Raw genomic sequence first — 15,042 nt, forward strand, 5'->3', positions numbered from 1 at the left:
AGTTGCACAGTGTGAACATCAGCAAAGCACATGGCCTCTACTCACTGAGATCCTGAATCAGGCACTCCAGACATGTCAATCACAGGCGTTGGATATGTTCTTACTGAATACCCAAATTAAGGCATAGCTGTTGAATATGCATTCTTGACACCTTGCCTTCCCTCTAGCTCTGTGGCTGAGAAGGCTGTGGGACACAGATCAAACCTCTTAGTAGGAGAGGCAAAACACTTCATACAATAGGGTTTGGGGTTTCACCCGGGACAGGATGCTGTAATATAGGGGTCTGGGCACAGCTGAGTTCTTTGTGGACCTGCTCCCAAATCCCCTGGGTCTCAGCTCACAGATGACACACCACAAAGCTGATACCTTACGATGGTGTGGAGGTCACCCTGTTGAGCCAGTCTCTGCTCTTGGGTGAAAGAGTTAGAACCAAAGATTTGCTGTCCACGCAGTACATGCTTTGAGTGTTTTACTTCTGCATAGTTCTACAGTCCCATGGACTCAATGAAACTTGCAGCTGCACCATGTCTTCAGATTTGGTTTAATCCCAAAGGAATCCAGTTTACACACTCTGGGCCTGTTGGCCTTCAAGACACAACAGAGCTCGATGGATTTTGGTGCCAGTTATGCCTTTCTCAGTCTGTTGCTGATACCTATCATTACCTAAAAGCTGATTTTGTTATTTGGTATCTTAACCTCTCATCTTAGAGGACAGGTTCCTCTTCTAAAAGCAACAGCTGATGAAAGACTTGCATTTCCACTCCAGATGCGGAGTTCTGCATTGCTGTAGGTATAACTTGGAAATCCATTTGTAAGCAACTCTATGCAGGATGTATTTAAAGAGATAGTTGGATATTCTTGATTATCATCTAACCTGCATTTGTGTGAAATAATACGAGCAGGAAGAGTCCTGCAAACTCCATTTTAAAAAAGCAGAATATCTAGGAAATACTGTCTACTAAGTTTTATAGAGCTACATAATAAAATATGTAATTACCTATCTAATTGGAGTATCATTTGAAAAAAAAAAATCTGTTTTTCTCTTTTACAGAAAGCAAGATGGTTCTTAAAGAAAATGTCTCAGAATATCAACTAAATTTGATAAAGAAAATCATGCTCACTTTGTGCTGGATCCTAGCATTGTTTATCAGTGGGGCAGAAGTTAGAGAGATTAACTTGCTAGGTAAGTTTCTCCTTTGGTGTGGTTTGGTGTTCATGGTGCTTTCTGACAGCTGAGAAAAGTGGATCTGCATTTTGCCATGCCTTCGTGAGTTTTTCCTGCACCTGTTAATGTTTGTGTCAGGCAAACAGCTGTCTCTAGCCATTCTGCAAGGTTTTTCAGTATTTGTAATACAGTTTACCCTAAATATGATTCAAAATCTAGTTCCCTAATGAAAAGAGCAAAAGTGAAGGAGAATTTCTGAGAAGTAAATGGAGCAAATTAATTGCTGCTGTGACTCCTTGAAGTCTCCAACAGATGGTCCAAGCCTGTTGGGGGGGAAGAAGGAAGACTAAGGCAGGGTGAGATGCACCCACACAAGGTGGAGTGGGTGGGAGGAGGAGCTTGTTCCTATTCATTTTGCAGACAGAAACTGAAACTGCCGAGTCTCCCAGGTGGGCAGTCAAGGAACTGAAGATTTCATGCCCTCTCTTCTGCTGAAGTGAAATCCTGCCATACTTTCAAGGGTTACCACATCCTGACTGGCAGGAGGGGTTACGCAGCAAGACTGGTCAGCCTTTAGAAAATTCGGGGTTAGGATGGGTGACCACAGTTTTCAGAATCCAAAAACTTGTGTAATTTTAGTGACAGTAACTGAAACATAAGAGGAAAAAGATTTGAAATCAGTGACACAGTGGGTAGGGTCTGCTTCTTCAGGTCCCTTCTCCATTAATTCGAGGAGAGCTATCTCCTCATCTGCTTTTCTATGGAGTTTTAACAGGCTTGGCACCCAGGTGAAAATCTTCAGTTCACTAAAAATTGTAAGCTATTTTCACATTAGCCTTTTGAAAAAGGCCTAATAAACCTCTGGACACCTTTGAATAAACTTTTGAAAACACTGGCAAATTCCATGTTTAAGGAAATCAATTATCTTTTAGCCCAGCATCTGGTCACATAAAAAAATTATTTAACATAAGGAAAGGTAAGGTTTTATTTTTGTAGTGTTCCTACTTTTTAAAATATGATGGCTGTGTGTTCTTTCAGGTAGTACTGATATCTTATTGTCCTGCTTTTCAGGATGTTCCCATGTTGAACCTCAAGTATGGTATCGTGCAATTAGTGATGAGGAGTTTGTTTTACAATGTGCTTTACCAGATAGAGATGCTACCTATATTTATAACAACTCACTTCTAACGCAACATAAGGTGAAATGGTTCTGGCATCAGAAAGATAAAGAGCCGCTAAAGATGATCAAGGAAAGCTCTAATCTTGCTCTCCAAGGGGATGCACTTTGGTTTAAACCAGTAAGGCACAGTGCTTCTGGAGTGTACATCTGTATGATATGGTATGTAATGGAGCATAAGTCTTATAATTCCTTACAAGAACTAATTGTTCTGTTTTGTTTTGTGTATTAGACATTTAACTTCTTTTCCTGCATCACTCAGGGAAAAAATCCCATGTCTCAAAATTGTTTTGGAGGTTCAAACAAAGAAGGTGGCAAAATGTTCAGATTATGACACAAATATGCCGTATCTTCTTGCTGGAAGTGGGAATTCAATTACTTGTCCTGGGACAAAATGCTACAACCATATAAAGAAGGCAGATGTAAAATGGTACAAGGTAAGAGTCACTCTCTTGAGCATTCAGAAAAGCTAACTTGAGGTATAGCTTTAGGTCTAGTCAATGCTCATGTGCCATAGGTTCTTGAACTCTTCTTTGGCAGACAATGCAGCCTGGGAAATTCAGCCCAAAAGCTGACTTATAAATTGTTATGTATCAAATCTGTAAGTAAGAGTTTTGAAGAAATTTTCCACACCCAAAATATTATTCCATGAAATAGAAGCCTAGGAATGCTTTCTCTTCAGCTAAGAAATTGAAGTAATTGACAATCAAAATAAGTGTGTTACAAAGTGATGTATGATTGAAATTTAAGAGTTTTGTTTTGACATTTTAAATTCTGAAAATATCAAATATACAAAAAAAAAGTGTCTTTGTTAGAAAAAAAATATTTTAATGTTTCAAATGGTCCTTTCCAAGACTTCTGTTTTTAATGAATCATTATTCTACTGAAACGTTATTGACTTAATCTTTTACAAATGACCACTAAAATACTTGCAAGCTAAAAATTATTCCTGTTGTTTGTAAGGATTGTAATACACCATCTAAACCTGTACAAATGAGCAAATGAAAATGACTAAAATTTCAGTTGTGCATTTTACTGCCTGGTATTATTTACAATATTTATTCTATCAAGTAGAATTACAATCTAGTCAAAGTTACTCTTTCACAGAATCACAGGATCACAGAATCGTCTAGGTTGGAGAAGATCATCTAGTCCAACCATTAACCTAACATTGACTTCTTTACTTTCAAACTTTATATTGGGTCTATTTACCTATATCTTGATCTGAAGCTCACTGAATTTAAGGAAATTCTTTCCATTTTGTGTTAATGGATTTTTGTCAGGAATTTCAATTAAGGAGAATTCTTAGTGGTCTTTGAGAATATGAATAAACTAAGCTGAAAAATATGGTGCTTTTCAAAAAATAGTTGGTCTTCATCCTTTTAAAAGTAGTGACAGTGTTGTCAATCTCAGGCAACACAATCCCATGATTTACTTCTCATAAAAGAACATGAAAATGTTTTCAAAATAATTTATTTACAAAATAAAAAAATACTCAGTCCATTAAAAAAGTGATCCTTTTTATTTACTTTTTAGAAATAGTTTAATTTAGATTGGGTTCATGATTTCACATTTCTCTCAGCAACTACAAATTTTAAATAACTTTAAAAAAAGACAATGGTATTCACAAATTTTTTAACATAACTGACAAATGTCCTCAAACTCCTAATAAATCTTTTTTTGGGCTTCAGTGGAAGGAGTTTATCTTGGCCCTACTGCCATGGTAATCCTATCCAAATATCTTAAAAAATAATTTCATAACAGCGACAAGTAAATTACTTGATATTCTTTATTTTCATTAGGATGGTCATCAGATAAAACATAGGAAAAGCAGACAAAGCCTAAAGCTTAAGCATAATGAAATCTACTTGAATCCAACCTATCACCAAGATGCTGGAATATATGTGTGTGATTACACTCTATATGATAACACTAAAAAGTGGACAGTAAGAACAGCAGTAGCAGTAGAAGTCATTGGTGAGTATTCTAATAACTCAGAATAAAATGCCTGAAGTAAAGCATATTTTGTCTATTCTTTCCTACACTATTTATGTCTTTGGTTCAGGCTCTTCTTCTGAACAACCCATAGACTGAATTAGCTACACAGTCATTAAAATCTTCTTCCAAGTATTCTGAGGATGTCTTGGGACATTGTCTAGAAACTTCAATGTTTGATAATAACATGTAGCATACAATGCCATCATTTTCAAGATCTAATTCCACCTTGGATTTATTGTAGTTCCTAACACTGGGGATCAAATCTGCAAAAGGTTTTACGTCTCTTGATCTGAGAGTAGAATTAACGAAACTCCAACTGGTGCCAATATTCTCCATGTACTGTATGAGGACTGTTAGGAAGATATTCACATACTAGGAGGAAGAAGTGCTAATTCGGCATGGGAAAAGGGGACAAAAGCAGTGTACCTCAATCCTAACTCTGTCCCTGTAGTGGAGGCTTATGTGAAGTAGGAGTTAGACAAAAAATTGTTCCTTGTGGCATGGATGAGACCTTCATTTTTTTTCACTTGACAGTGATGAGGAAGGTGATGTTGGTGGGATCACTACCCATCTTCCACATAACTTTTTAACAGCAGAGGAAACAGGACACCTGTGATCAATCTAATTAACAAACAAGCCATTTGCTGTTGCATGTGCTGTTTGGAGAAAAGCATCACTGCCTGCATGACCTGTTCTTTTAGGCTTTGTATGGATTGCTAAATATAATTGCCAGAACTCTATGGCACTGTGATATGGCATGGCCTTATATTATCCTTCAAATCATGGTGATCTTTTCAGTAATATTTACTGTCCTCTGCTGCCCTTCAGGTGAAGCCCAGATACTGCCTGACAGAGTGCTATTAGACAATGTCAACACTGTGCAAGGGAGCATGCTAGCAACTCAGGATCAGGAACAAGGGAGACTATAGTTTGCTGAAAAAGAGATGCGGTCATGCTTTTCTCCAGATATCTGTGGTTGAGTGCTATAAGGCACTCTCATCAGACACTCCAGTCAATCACAGGTCTCAGAGGAAAGCATAGCTACATCTATTCTATATCCTGTGCTGGATGGACCCAGTACAGCTTGATTCTGTATGACAACAGCACAGGACCTGTTCTTAGCATCCTGGTAGAAAGTTGGCCACTCTGTGGGAGGGAGATCCAGGGAGTGGAAGAAACGTGTCAGTTGAGGCAACCTGGTTCTATGGTCTCATCAGGACAGCACTCCTCTGAAATAGCTGTTCCCTTTTTTGCAGATGTTTGATGCAGTTGGTACTAAGAAGTCATGGGAAAAATACATACCTCCCATCAGGATAGGGATTGGAAACCACATCTCCTCCAGCTTTTGAGACCTCTATATGCTGGGTTACAATGTCTGCTGCTCTTTCACTCTTCTCTTTGGCTATAGTCCTACAGTATTTTCCAGACAGGCATGGACTAGCTCTGTTTTTATTGTGATCTGGCTGAACCTGAGCTAATGCACTGTGCTTCTGAGTTCTTTTCCCTCACTTCACAGCACAGTCAGAAAAACACTTGAAAGGTGCCATATATATATATATATATATACACTCTCCCTGAATCTTGCATACGTTTCTCTGCTGTGGCTTGGTTAAAAAAAAAAAAAAAAAGAAGTGTTGTGTGGCACCATTTCCTGCAGTACGGGGCTTTCCTAGAATATCAGAGCTGTGCATTTTAGCCCCCTCAGGCTGTTTTTCCGGAGCCTGGGTAATTGCTTAGTAGATTGTATGAACTGTGGTTGTCATTATCTGTGCCCTTTGGCAGCCCTTGTTTTGAAAAATTTTAATGCAAGTACCTGTGTTTGTGAATGAGGGGTGTGTGCTGTATGTGTGCTTACTGAGCATGAAAAGGGGCTTGGCAGGGAACTGGTATGAAAATTGCATCCTTCAGGGGATCTTGCAAGGGGGGACCCCTAATTTCTGAATCCTAAATAACCTTAAGTGCAGGATTGACACTGAGCTCCTCAGCTTATGTAAGATGGCAGTACCTCAGAATAATTAAGATAGCAGGTCTTTAAGTAGCTATGTAAGTTTTGTGGTCAAAACTCCCTTATCTGTGCACTCTCAGGTACCTCAACAACTGTAAATCATCCTCTTGGACTTAGGTGTCTAAATTCCACCTAACACTGGAAAAGAAAATGCTGTAAGATATTTTCTCTGGTCTCCTGCACTGATGATAGCATTATAGTTATTAACAGTATTCCTGTTAATTGCAGCAGAAAACACTATCCATCCACCAAACTTCTTGTACCCCAATGGCGTGGTGATCCTTGAAGCAGAGCTTGGTAAGTTTCGATTCCTCATCTGAACGTGAGAGAAAATGCTTAAATGAGGTATTGATAGGTAATGATAGGTCTTGATAAAGCATAATATCTTTTCTCTCTAGGAGTATGAGAGTTTTATATAAAATGTAGTTTCTTTCTTGATATATATCTTTGTGGATATTAAAGGAAGCATCATGTGTTATATAGATCCTAGGCTGTTTAAGAGAAAATTACTCTGGTGACCTCCATGCATGGTTTTCCTGTGCTAATTTGTTCCAGGAAAGCCACTTGAATTGGAATGCCGTGTTCAGTTTGGGTTTGAAAGACTTTCTCTGATGAGGGTAACATGGAAAAGAAACAACAAAGAAAATATAAATGAGAAATTAAATCAGGAAACAAGGTAAGGAAGAATCTAGTAGTCTGATTATTACTACAGTTAGCAACTGTAAAAATCCTTCTACAACAGCTTAACTGAACACATTTTACTGAAAGAAATTCAGACGGCTCTGTTCTTCAACATATTAAAGTGCATGGCCATGAGTATGTGACAGGCATGTGCACTTCACATACAGAAGCACATATTGATAGCCATAAAGCCAAGAACTCACACTTTTTGTGAAATCTTAACTCTTCTTCCTAAAGCTTTAACTCACAGACAGCTTCAACATGAATGGTGCTTGGTTGCCTGCGCCTGCAGCAGCTGTTTTCAAGTGTTCCCTCTGTTGTGCCTTGCTGGAAACACACATTCTATCTTTGGAAGCTGTCTCTGAGTGGGGAATAAACCAGATCAGTAAAACAGTATTTTGGACATTGAAAGGATTTTGGGTGCCTCAGCCGTTGAGGTGTGTTTATTGAGTCAGTCTGAGGAATTGCAGCACTGTATTTCAGGACACTGAATTTCAAGAGTCTTCCCTGGCAAGAATCAGCCAGACCCTGCAGAGAAGCAATGTGTGGGGGAAAGGTTTCTGTGACTTGGGGACAACTCAAATAGTCACCACCCTTCCCTTTCCTTCCTGTACTTCCGTGTCTCTCATTCACTTACTCAGTGTCCAACTTCAGCAAGAAACATAGTGGAGGCAACACAGACAAGCGTATCTTTCACTACACAGCCCTGAGTCATCATTATGTGAAAACTCTTCTGTACACTGGGGGAAGAAAAATCCCTGCTGTCACTGCTAAAATCGAGTTCTTAATAGGAGTCATATGGGAAAAAAACCCCAAATGATTATATCAAACATACACATGCACACACACACTCACTCATGAGGTAGACTGGAAATTGGATTTTCCTAACTTTTGAGTGTTTAGCTTTGTAATGTTCTTCTTACCAAGTTTTTAGCTTTTTGTATCCATAAAATCTATGTTTGTTTATTTTTTCTTAAATCAAAATGAATGAAACATTCCCAACACTCTTTCAGTACAGGTTGAATCCTTGCCCATGCTCATGTCTGTGTATCCTGAGTTAGCAGAGGCCCAACCTGTCATTTTGCAGTGACATGATGTGAGGCACCTTCAGGACCACCCAGAGAGGCTTGTACCTGTGGCTTTCAAAGAGAAATGCTAAGACTTAGAAACCCAGGATATTCTTAAGTGGTTACAGACACAGATCTGTTCTCCACAAGCCTCTCTCAGCCACAGAGGGATTCCTCGGTTACCTCTTCATTTCTTATACTTCTGTCCCTTATATCCATCTTATTCTGTTTGCCTATCCTATCCTTGGGCTTTTTACCCCTGTGCAAGAGGCTACGCTGCTCAGTCTTTTTGCCCAGCTAATCCTTTCTTAGGGCTCCTTTTTGAAGTTTCATTTCCCTGCATTTCCTCCAGGGGACTTTTTTACGTCTTATAAAAACACAAATAATTTATAGAAGTCAAAGGGGGCTATATATTTTAAACTAGGCAAGTGCTTAAGTATTTTGTCGAGTTGATGAATTAAGAATAAACCTTACAGCCTGCAAACCTTTGATGTTAGTATTTTCTTACAATGTAAAAACCAAACGGAAATTCCAAATCAGAATATTGCATTGCTGTTAGAAGTTCAAGCTGAACGTTAAGAAGTTGCAAGCTTTTCTTTCTTTGTATTTAAGACATTTGGGGATTGTGTGAATGAACAGCAAAGACATCACACAATATGTATTTTTTTCTCTTTAGAGTTTATCCAAAAGGTTTAAAGGGGCACACACTTCTTCATGTTGCAAAACTGAAAGAAGTTACCGAAAGGGACCTCAGAAGCAACTTCACATGCTTTGCTGAGAATTCGGTGGGGAATGCAACCGCTGTGATCCAGCTGAAAAGAAAGCAGAAAGGTAAAACTATCGATGGATGACTATTTGCCCTTGAAGACACATTTTGATTTACTCACTGCTACAAATTAATTCCCCATTGAGACTGGCTTTTTAGCTAGCTGCAGAAGTTTCTTGAAGCTAGATGGGAAAAGTTCGATTTGTCAGATGCCTAGCAAGATACATTATTCTGAGGACTACTCCGAAGGACGGGGGTATCTGGGGTCTTACTGCAGGTAGGTGGGCCAAGTGGAAGCTGGGGAGTAACTGAGAGGAGGAAGAGGAGAGTATCATCTCTGAACATTAGTAAGCAATCTACTGAACGGAAGCAGAGCAGCTGCTGAAAGCAATAGTATTCCTTGATTTTCATAGGACACTTCTGTTTGTTTCCCTAGTCCTTAGCGTGCACATTTCCGAGAAGTTACCATAACTGATATAAATGTGTCAGCCTTTTGAGCAAAGGCCAAAGCCAGAATCAGTGTGGAAATTAAACCCTTGAACCATAGTTCACAGTGGAGATTCATCACTGGAGTGGCACAGGAAGTCTCCGGCAGGGCCCTGTGTGCAGCTGTGTGTGTTCTGGTGTGACTTTTCCATCTCAAGCGATGACTACTGTGTATACCGCAGACAATTTTCTCTGTGCCTTCCGTCACAGATTGGCTTTTCATACCATCAAAGAGATACCATTCAAAAAAGGTCGCTGATGGTAGACTGAAACTTTGTGTCAAGGTTTGCAGCTAAATGAATTCCTGACTTCCCTAAAGTTTGCCAGCAGGGCAAGAATGAAAATTGTGAGATGGCTTGCCCCTATTTCTGGACTGAGGTTTCCATCTAAGTGTCAACATTATTTTGGAAAACTTGAGTTATGATAGACCCTTTTCTTTCTACAGTGTTTCTCTTATACGTACTATGCAGTGCCATTTCTATTCTCTTTGCATTCCTTTTGTGCACTGCCTTTGTTTACCAGCACTGGATTGAAATAGTGCTGATGTACCGAAGCTATCTGGTCCACAAAGAAACTACAGGAGGTAAGAAACATTGTATAATATTAATTTTATCCAGTCATTCTACTGCCTTTTGCCATGTGGGTTAATCTGGTGTGAATTAACCATTTAATTAAATTATCTTAATGACCTTGTTCTCTTTCAGCTGATATAAAGGCTGTTAAAGCTAGCAAGATGCTCAGTGGATTCAGATGGCAAAAAAGTCAGGCAGTGTGGGGGAAATATCTAATGCCAACTGAAATGTCACAGTCTTTTTAGTCTTTTACAAGATCCCTAATTTACCCATGAAAGATTAGCGTAAGAAGTTGAATTTTGACAATCCCTTTGCAGGGAATAATAGAGCATCTTCAACATTTTAACCTCATTCTCCAAAAGTACTCAACAGAACTTGTGAACAAGAATCAAATGTCCTTGCAGAAGTAAGTGAAGGAATCCAGAGCCTATTGCATTTTTCACTTGAAGCCAAATAATTTTTCAGAACAATAAAAAAGGAGAGTAATAAGATGTTATAGCACACCAACTGGGAAGTGTACGTTTGGGAAATATTCATATTTCCTTTCTAAAAATTATGTTGACCATCTTGATATTTACACCAGAGTGATCAACTTCTGATATTTCAAATCTCCATAGTAGCATCATCTCAGCTAAAACAGGCCTTCAGCAAAGGCAGTGTAAAATTGTATCAGAAATGACTGTGCCTACTTCAAAGAACTTAACATATAATTTTCTTAGGTGGCTTGAAAGAAGTCTGATAGTATGTGCCCAAGGAAATTTTTCTAAAAATTCTTGAATCTTGATGCAGCTTGAGATATAGGCATCTGAGTCTGCTTGTGCTTTGTGTCAATTATATGTGAGTGTGAAATAACTGTATCTAGATATCTATAAATACATATGCAATGAGATGGTTAACTGCCCTTTTGAAAAGTATTTTTGTGACCCCTAAGGCAGCTGGTGAAAGTGATTTGGGAAATCACTCAAAATTTCCCCTCTATTTGGTAACAAATTGATTTAAGAACCTCTGGAAAGTCCCCTTAGAGCTCACCCCATATGTCAGTAGGACAGAGACAGACCTGCCAAGATTTGTGCATTGAAGTTGAAGATATCGTTGGGTCCCACCATGGCAGCCTCTGTCCTGCTCTGTGACTCTCACATACGGCATGCACACAGCACCATTTGCAGCATGGGGGCATGGAGTGTGCGGACCAACGATGCCTACCTAGATAGTTTTCTGCCTAAGGTGACTGGCCATAAAATGTGTTCTCACCTGCAAGACTGTGTCCTTCTTACTTCATGTGGATGTATATCAAGTCACCTGAGGTCTGAAAGGGCTTGCTCATAGACCAGCAAAGCAGCAGTTATGACTTAATTTTGCCATTTCTTCCTTTCTATCATTTCTTCTCTCCTGTCCCTTTTAGCACAGAATCAGAGATTGCAGAATCCCACAGGGTTGGAAGGGACCCCTGGGACTCATCTAATCCCACACCCTGTTCAAAGCAGACACAACCGAGGCCAGGTTGCTCAGAACCTTGTGGACAGAAAATCCACAGCCTTTCTGGACAATGTGCTTCAGTGTTTGACCACTCTCATAGTGCAAACTTTTTCACTAATGAGAATTTTCCTTGTTGCAACTTGTGTTTGTTGTCTCCTCTCATATTACTGTGCACATCAAAGAAGAGTCTGTCTCCATCATCTCTGTACCCTCCCATTTGGTAGTTGAAGACAGCAGTAAGGTCACCTTTATTCTCATGTCTCTCTAACCCTTGGGCTTCTTCCTTAGCCAGTTTAGATATATCTCTTAAAAATCTGGCCTTTTTTCACAAGAGAAAGTAAGAATATAGAAGCTGTGATACTAATATTTATAAACTATGTATGCAGTTGCTTTGCTTAACATGGGTGTTCTTCATTTCCTACCCTTTGAGCATCTTATATGTTTGTGCCAAAAGTTCCTCAGGTTGTAACTGCCCTTCTGTATGATTCTGAGAAAAAAAAAAATCATCCTAGTGATGCTTACTGTGCATTTGCTTTTAACTTACTATTGTAATAATATTATAAAGGAAGTGGTGATGTATTGGTTACTGGCTATTGTCTAATAAGATTGCAGTGACCTCTGTGGGTGAAATGAGGAATATCTGGCTTGCAGTGCAATTTATTGTGATTTAAAAAACATTTTCAAAGGAGCTTCAAAATTCAGGGTGTAGACGAATTGAAGTTCACTAAATCAGTGACCTGCTGCTTCACCTTCAAATCCCATACTAATGATGCTGTGTGCCTGCTGTTTATGATTCACTCTTGTGGCCCTAAATTGGCTCAACTTGGCAGAAAAATAACTCAGTAAAAGACAGTGAGTAGCTAGCAACATGAAATAGCTTCCTCTGCTACCACAAGAGCTTCAGCACCTGTAGAAGGAAGTGGTGGAAGCTTGTGGCCAGGAGCAGAGGGGAGGAGCGGAGATGCAATGTGTATGGTCTAGTAACATCTTTGGCCTCCAAACCTAATCTGCACACTTATGTTTTACTTTCTGCTACATGCTGGTTCTGAATGTAGGTGTTGAACCCCAGCTTATGTATGTCATTAGCTTCCCATTTGTATTTCCTTTACTCCCTGGAATTCATATGGTTTCTTCTAGATCCTGTGGGAACCTGATGGTTCTCGCTCAGGTTTGTGATCCTAATCTTACATCTAGGGATAGAAATCAGGAGGTTGACACTGAAGCGCAGTGTGATACTCAACACCATTACCTAGGTGTCCATGCTGGCTGTAGGTGTTCTGGTTCCCATGCAGTGCAGATGTAGTCAATATGGTGAAATCTAGAGACCACCACCCTGCAGTAGGACCCTGCACTAAGCAGCTGAATTTTCTTCTGGGTTTCTATTAATTGTATTGACATATGACACAACTCAGCTGATTGAACATAGGTGTCTGATGTCATTTGGGCTGCCTGAGGATGTCTTGCCATTTCAAAAGATTTGAATCTCCAATAGATCTCACACCAAATTTGGCAGTCCCATCAACCTTAGGACATTTTAAATGGCATCAAGCAACTACATATGGAGCATAACTTCATATGGAGACTGAGTCCACTGTGCCTTTAGCTTTCACCAGAAATTATTTTTGTTTTCCTTCCTCCTCTCTCAAGTGCAGTTAAAATCTTATTCAGCAAATAGATAAGTTTTGCTTTTGCCTTGCAATTAAGAATGGGCCTAACTCAGTTCATTGGTAGCAGGGTGTTTCAAAGCTGAGAAAATTTCTTTATCTATTTTTCATCTACACCTCACAAACATATTCTTTTAATAAGACTGAAACAAAGTTCAGGAACTGGTCATTACTCTGTGTCTGAGCTGACACTTGGATCAGACTTAGGCTTTGCTACTTGCACCAGTATCTCTGATTAGAAACTTAACAGTGTATGAAAATAATGCATCTTTGGTAACCAGCTAATATTTAAGAACATTTTTCCTTTAAAATTCACTATATTTTCAAAGTAGGTTGGGCATTGATGAGTATTTTTGGAATCAGTGTTGGGGCAAATGAGAGAAAAGATCATTCCCTACAACATGGATTTTGCCTGGAAGGGGCCAGATATTCCACTGGTGAAAACTGTATGTTTGTGAAAATGCAGAAGATTTCTTGGTTTAAACTTCCTTGCACTAGCCATATGTACCTTCTTCACTTGCTTTGGTAGTGTACGTCTACAAAATCTGCAAGACAGTGAGGAGTAAGGGTTGGCTTTGGGTAACTGGATGGCTTTACTTCATGAACAGGTGACAATTTTAGGTTTGTGTTGTGCCTACTTAAATAGATAGAAATGGAAACTGAGCATTAGGAAAAAAGCTGAATGCTTCAGACTTGTTAATATGTGCAGTGTTACTTATTTTTTAATTTTAGATGGTAAAGAATTTGATGCGTTTGTATCCTATGCAAAACTAGACTCTTTTGAAAGTGACTCTACTTTAATTAGTGAGGAAAAATTTGCCCTGGAGCTTCTACCAGATATGCTGGAAAATAAATATGGATACAAGCTATGCATTCTTGAAAGAGATATTCTTCCAGGAGGAGGTAAGGTTCCTGTGGATGGTAGAAAATCCTCAGTTTATAAAACTGTTTTTCACTTTCCAAAAAAACCCTATGCACCAGATAACCAATGGCATAGTTTGGTACTGGAGTTTTTGCTAAAATCTCATTGGTTTTTCATCTTTATATCTGGCCCCCGCACCTGAGGTATATGTATGTTTGAGTGTGGTCCCTGGGAGATTCTAAGCTAAGACAGTTTCTTGTCTAAGAATTTCTTTGCAAGCAGACTCCACTCCCTGAAAAGAAGACCCCAAATATTTCAGTGGTCACTTTCTGAGCAATTTTATTCAGTGCTACCTGCAGTAATTAGAAAGCCCTCAGTACATGTCCCTGAGAGAGATAAGAACAAGTTCAAGTGTCCCTTGAGACCCCATTTGAGTAGCAACAAAGTGTGTTGAGGTCTCAGCTGTGCCCTCCACCTCCTGAGCAGCAAGCTGTATTCTCTGGGCTGCATAAGAATGGCCATGGTATCCTCTGATAGCAAACACATTTCTAGGGGTTATGTGATTGCTCAGCATCCCTATTTTTGGTTTTCCTTATTTCTGGGTTTTAGCTGTTGATAAAGGAACTGATAAGATAAAAAGTCCATTATAGAATGCAGTAACGATTGCCATTTCTTCTCCAGCATACACAGATGAAGTTGTTACAGCTATTAAAAAAAGCAGACGAGCAATAATTATTTTGAGCCCAGCCTACATCAGCGGACCAAGCATCTTTGAACTGCAGGCAGCAGTGAGCTGTGCGTTGGAAGACAAAAAGATCAAACTGGTATTAATAAAGTTCCAGGCTTTCCAGGAGCCAGACACTTTGCCTCCAGTAGTGAAGAAAGCTCTTCGGATTTTACCAGTTGTTACCTGGAAGTCTTCTATTTCTGCTGCTCCAAACAAGAAGTTCTGGAAATATATGCATTACCACATGCCAGTGAAAGCTACAAAGATGTTGGGAAGCTGCAACCTAAAGGGTTTTTTCCAGAGGTTATTCAGCCTGGTATATCGATAGCAGAAATTTTGCAGAGGGATGACAGCAGGCTCAGGAATGGTGATGTGATTCTAAAAGGCTGTCACTGA

General features: G+C 39.3%; 1 protein-coding gene across 1 annotated transcript; it reads left to right on the forward strand.

Moving 5' to 3' along the window:
- Positions 1-1,059: 1,059 nt before the first annotated feature.
- IL18RAP (interleukin 18 receptor accessory protein) lies at positions 1,060-14,974 on the forward strand. The gene is made up of 10 exons (XM_074930373.1): positions 1,060-1,183; positions 2,237-2,504; positions 2,605-2,779; positions 4,145-4,319; positions 6,574-6,642; positions 6,901-7,021; positions 8,770-8,924; positions 9,791-9,928; positions 13,790-13,960; positions 14,601-14,974. Exons 1-10 carry the CDS (start codon positions 1,060-1,062, stop codon positions 14,972-14,974), a joined length of 1,770 nt encoding a protein of 589 aa, XP_074786474.1.
- The last annotated feature ends 68 nt before the right edge of the window (positions 14,975-15,042 follow it).

This window comes from Athene noctua, chromosome 1, assembly GCF_965140245.1.
Source record: "Athene noctua chromosome 1, bAthNoc1.hap1.1, whole genome shotgun sequence".
NCBI classification, from domain to species: Eukaryota; Metazoa; Chordata; class Aves; order Strigiformes; family Strigidae; genus Athene; species Athene noctua.

Excerpts from the sequence above, each read along its gene's own strand:
- IL18RAP (XM_074930373.1), top strand. The coding sequence starts at position 1,060 with ATGGTTCTTAAAGAAAATGTCTCAGAATATCAACTAAATTTGATAAAG. Across the intron at positions 2,780-4,144 it reads CAGATGTAAAATGGTACAAG|GATGGTCATCAGATAAAACA; the intron begins GTAAGAGTCACT and ends TATTTTCATTAG. Across the intron at positions 13,961-14,600 it reads AGATATTCTTCCAGGAGGAG|CATACACAGATGAAGTTGTT; the intron begins GTAAGGTTCCTG and ends TTTCTTCTCCAG.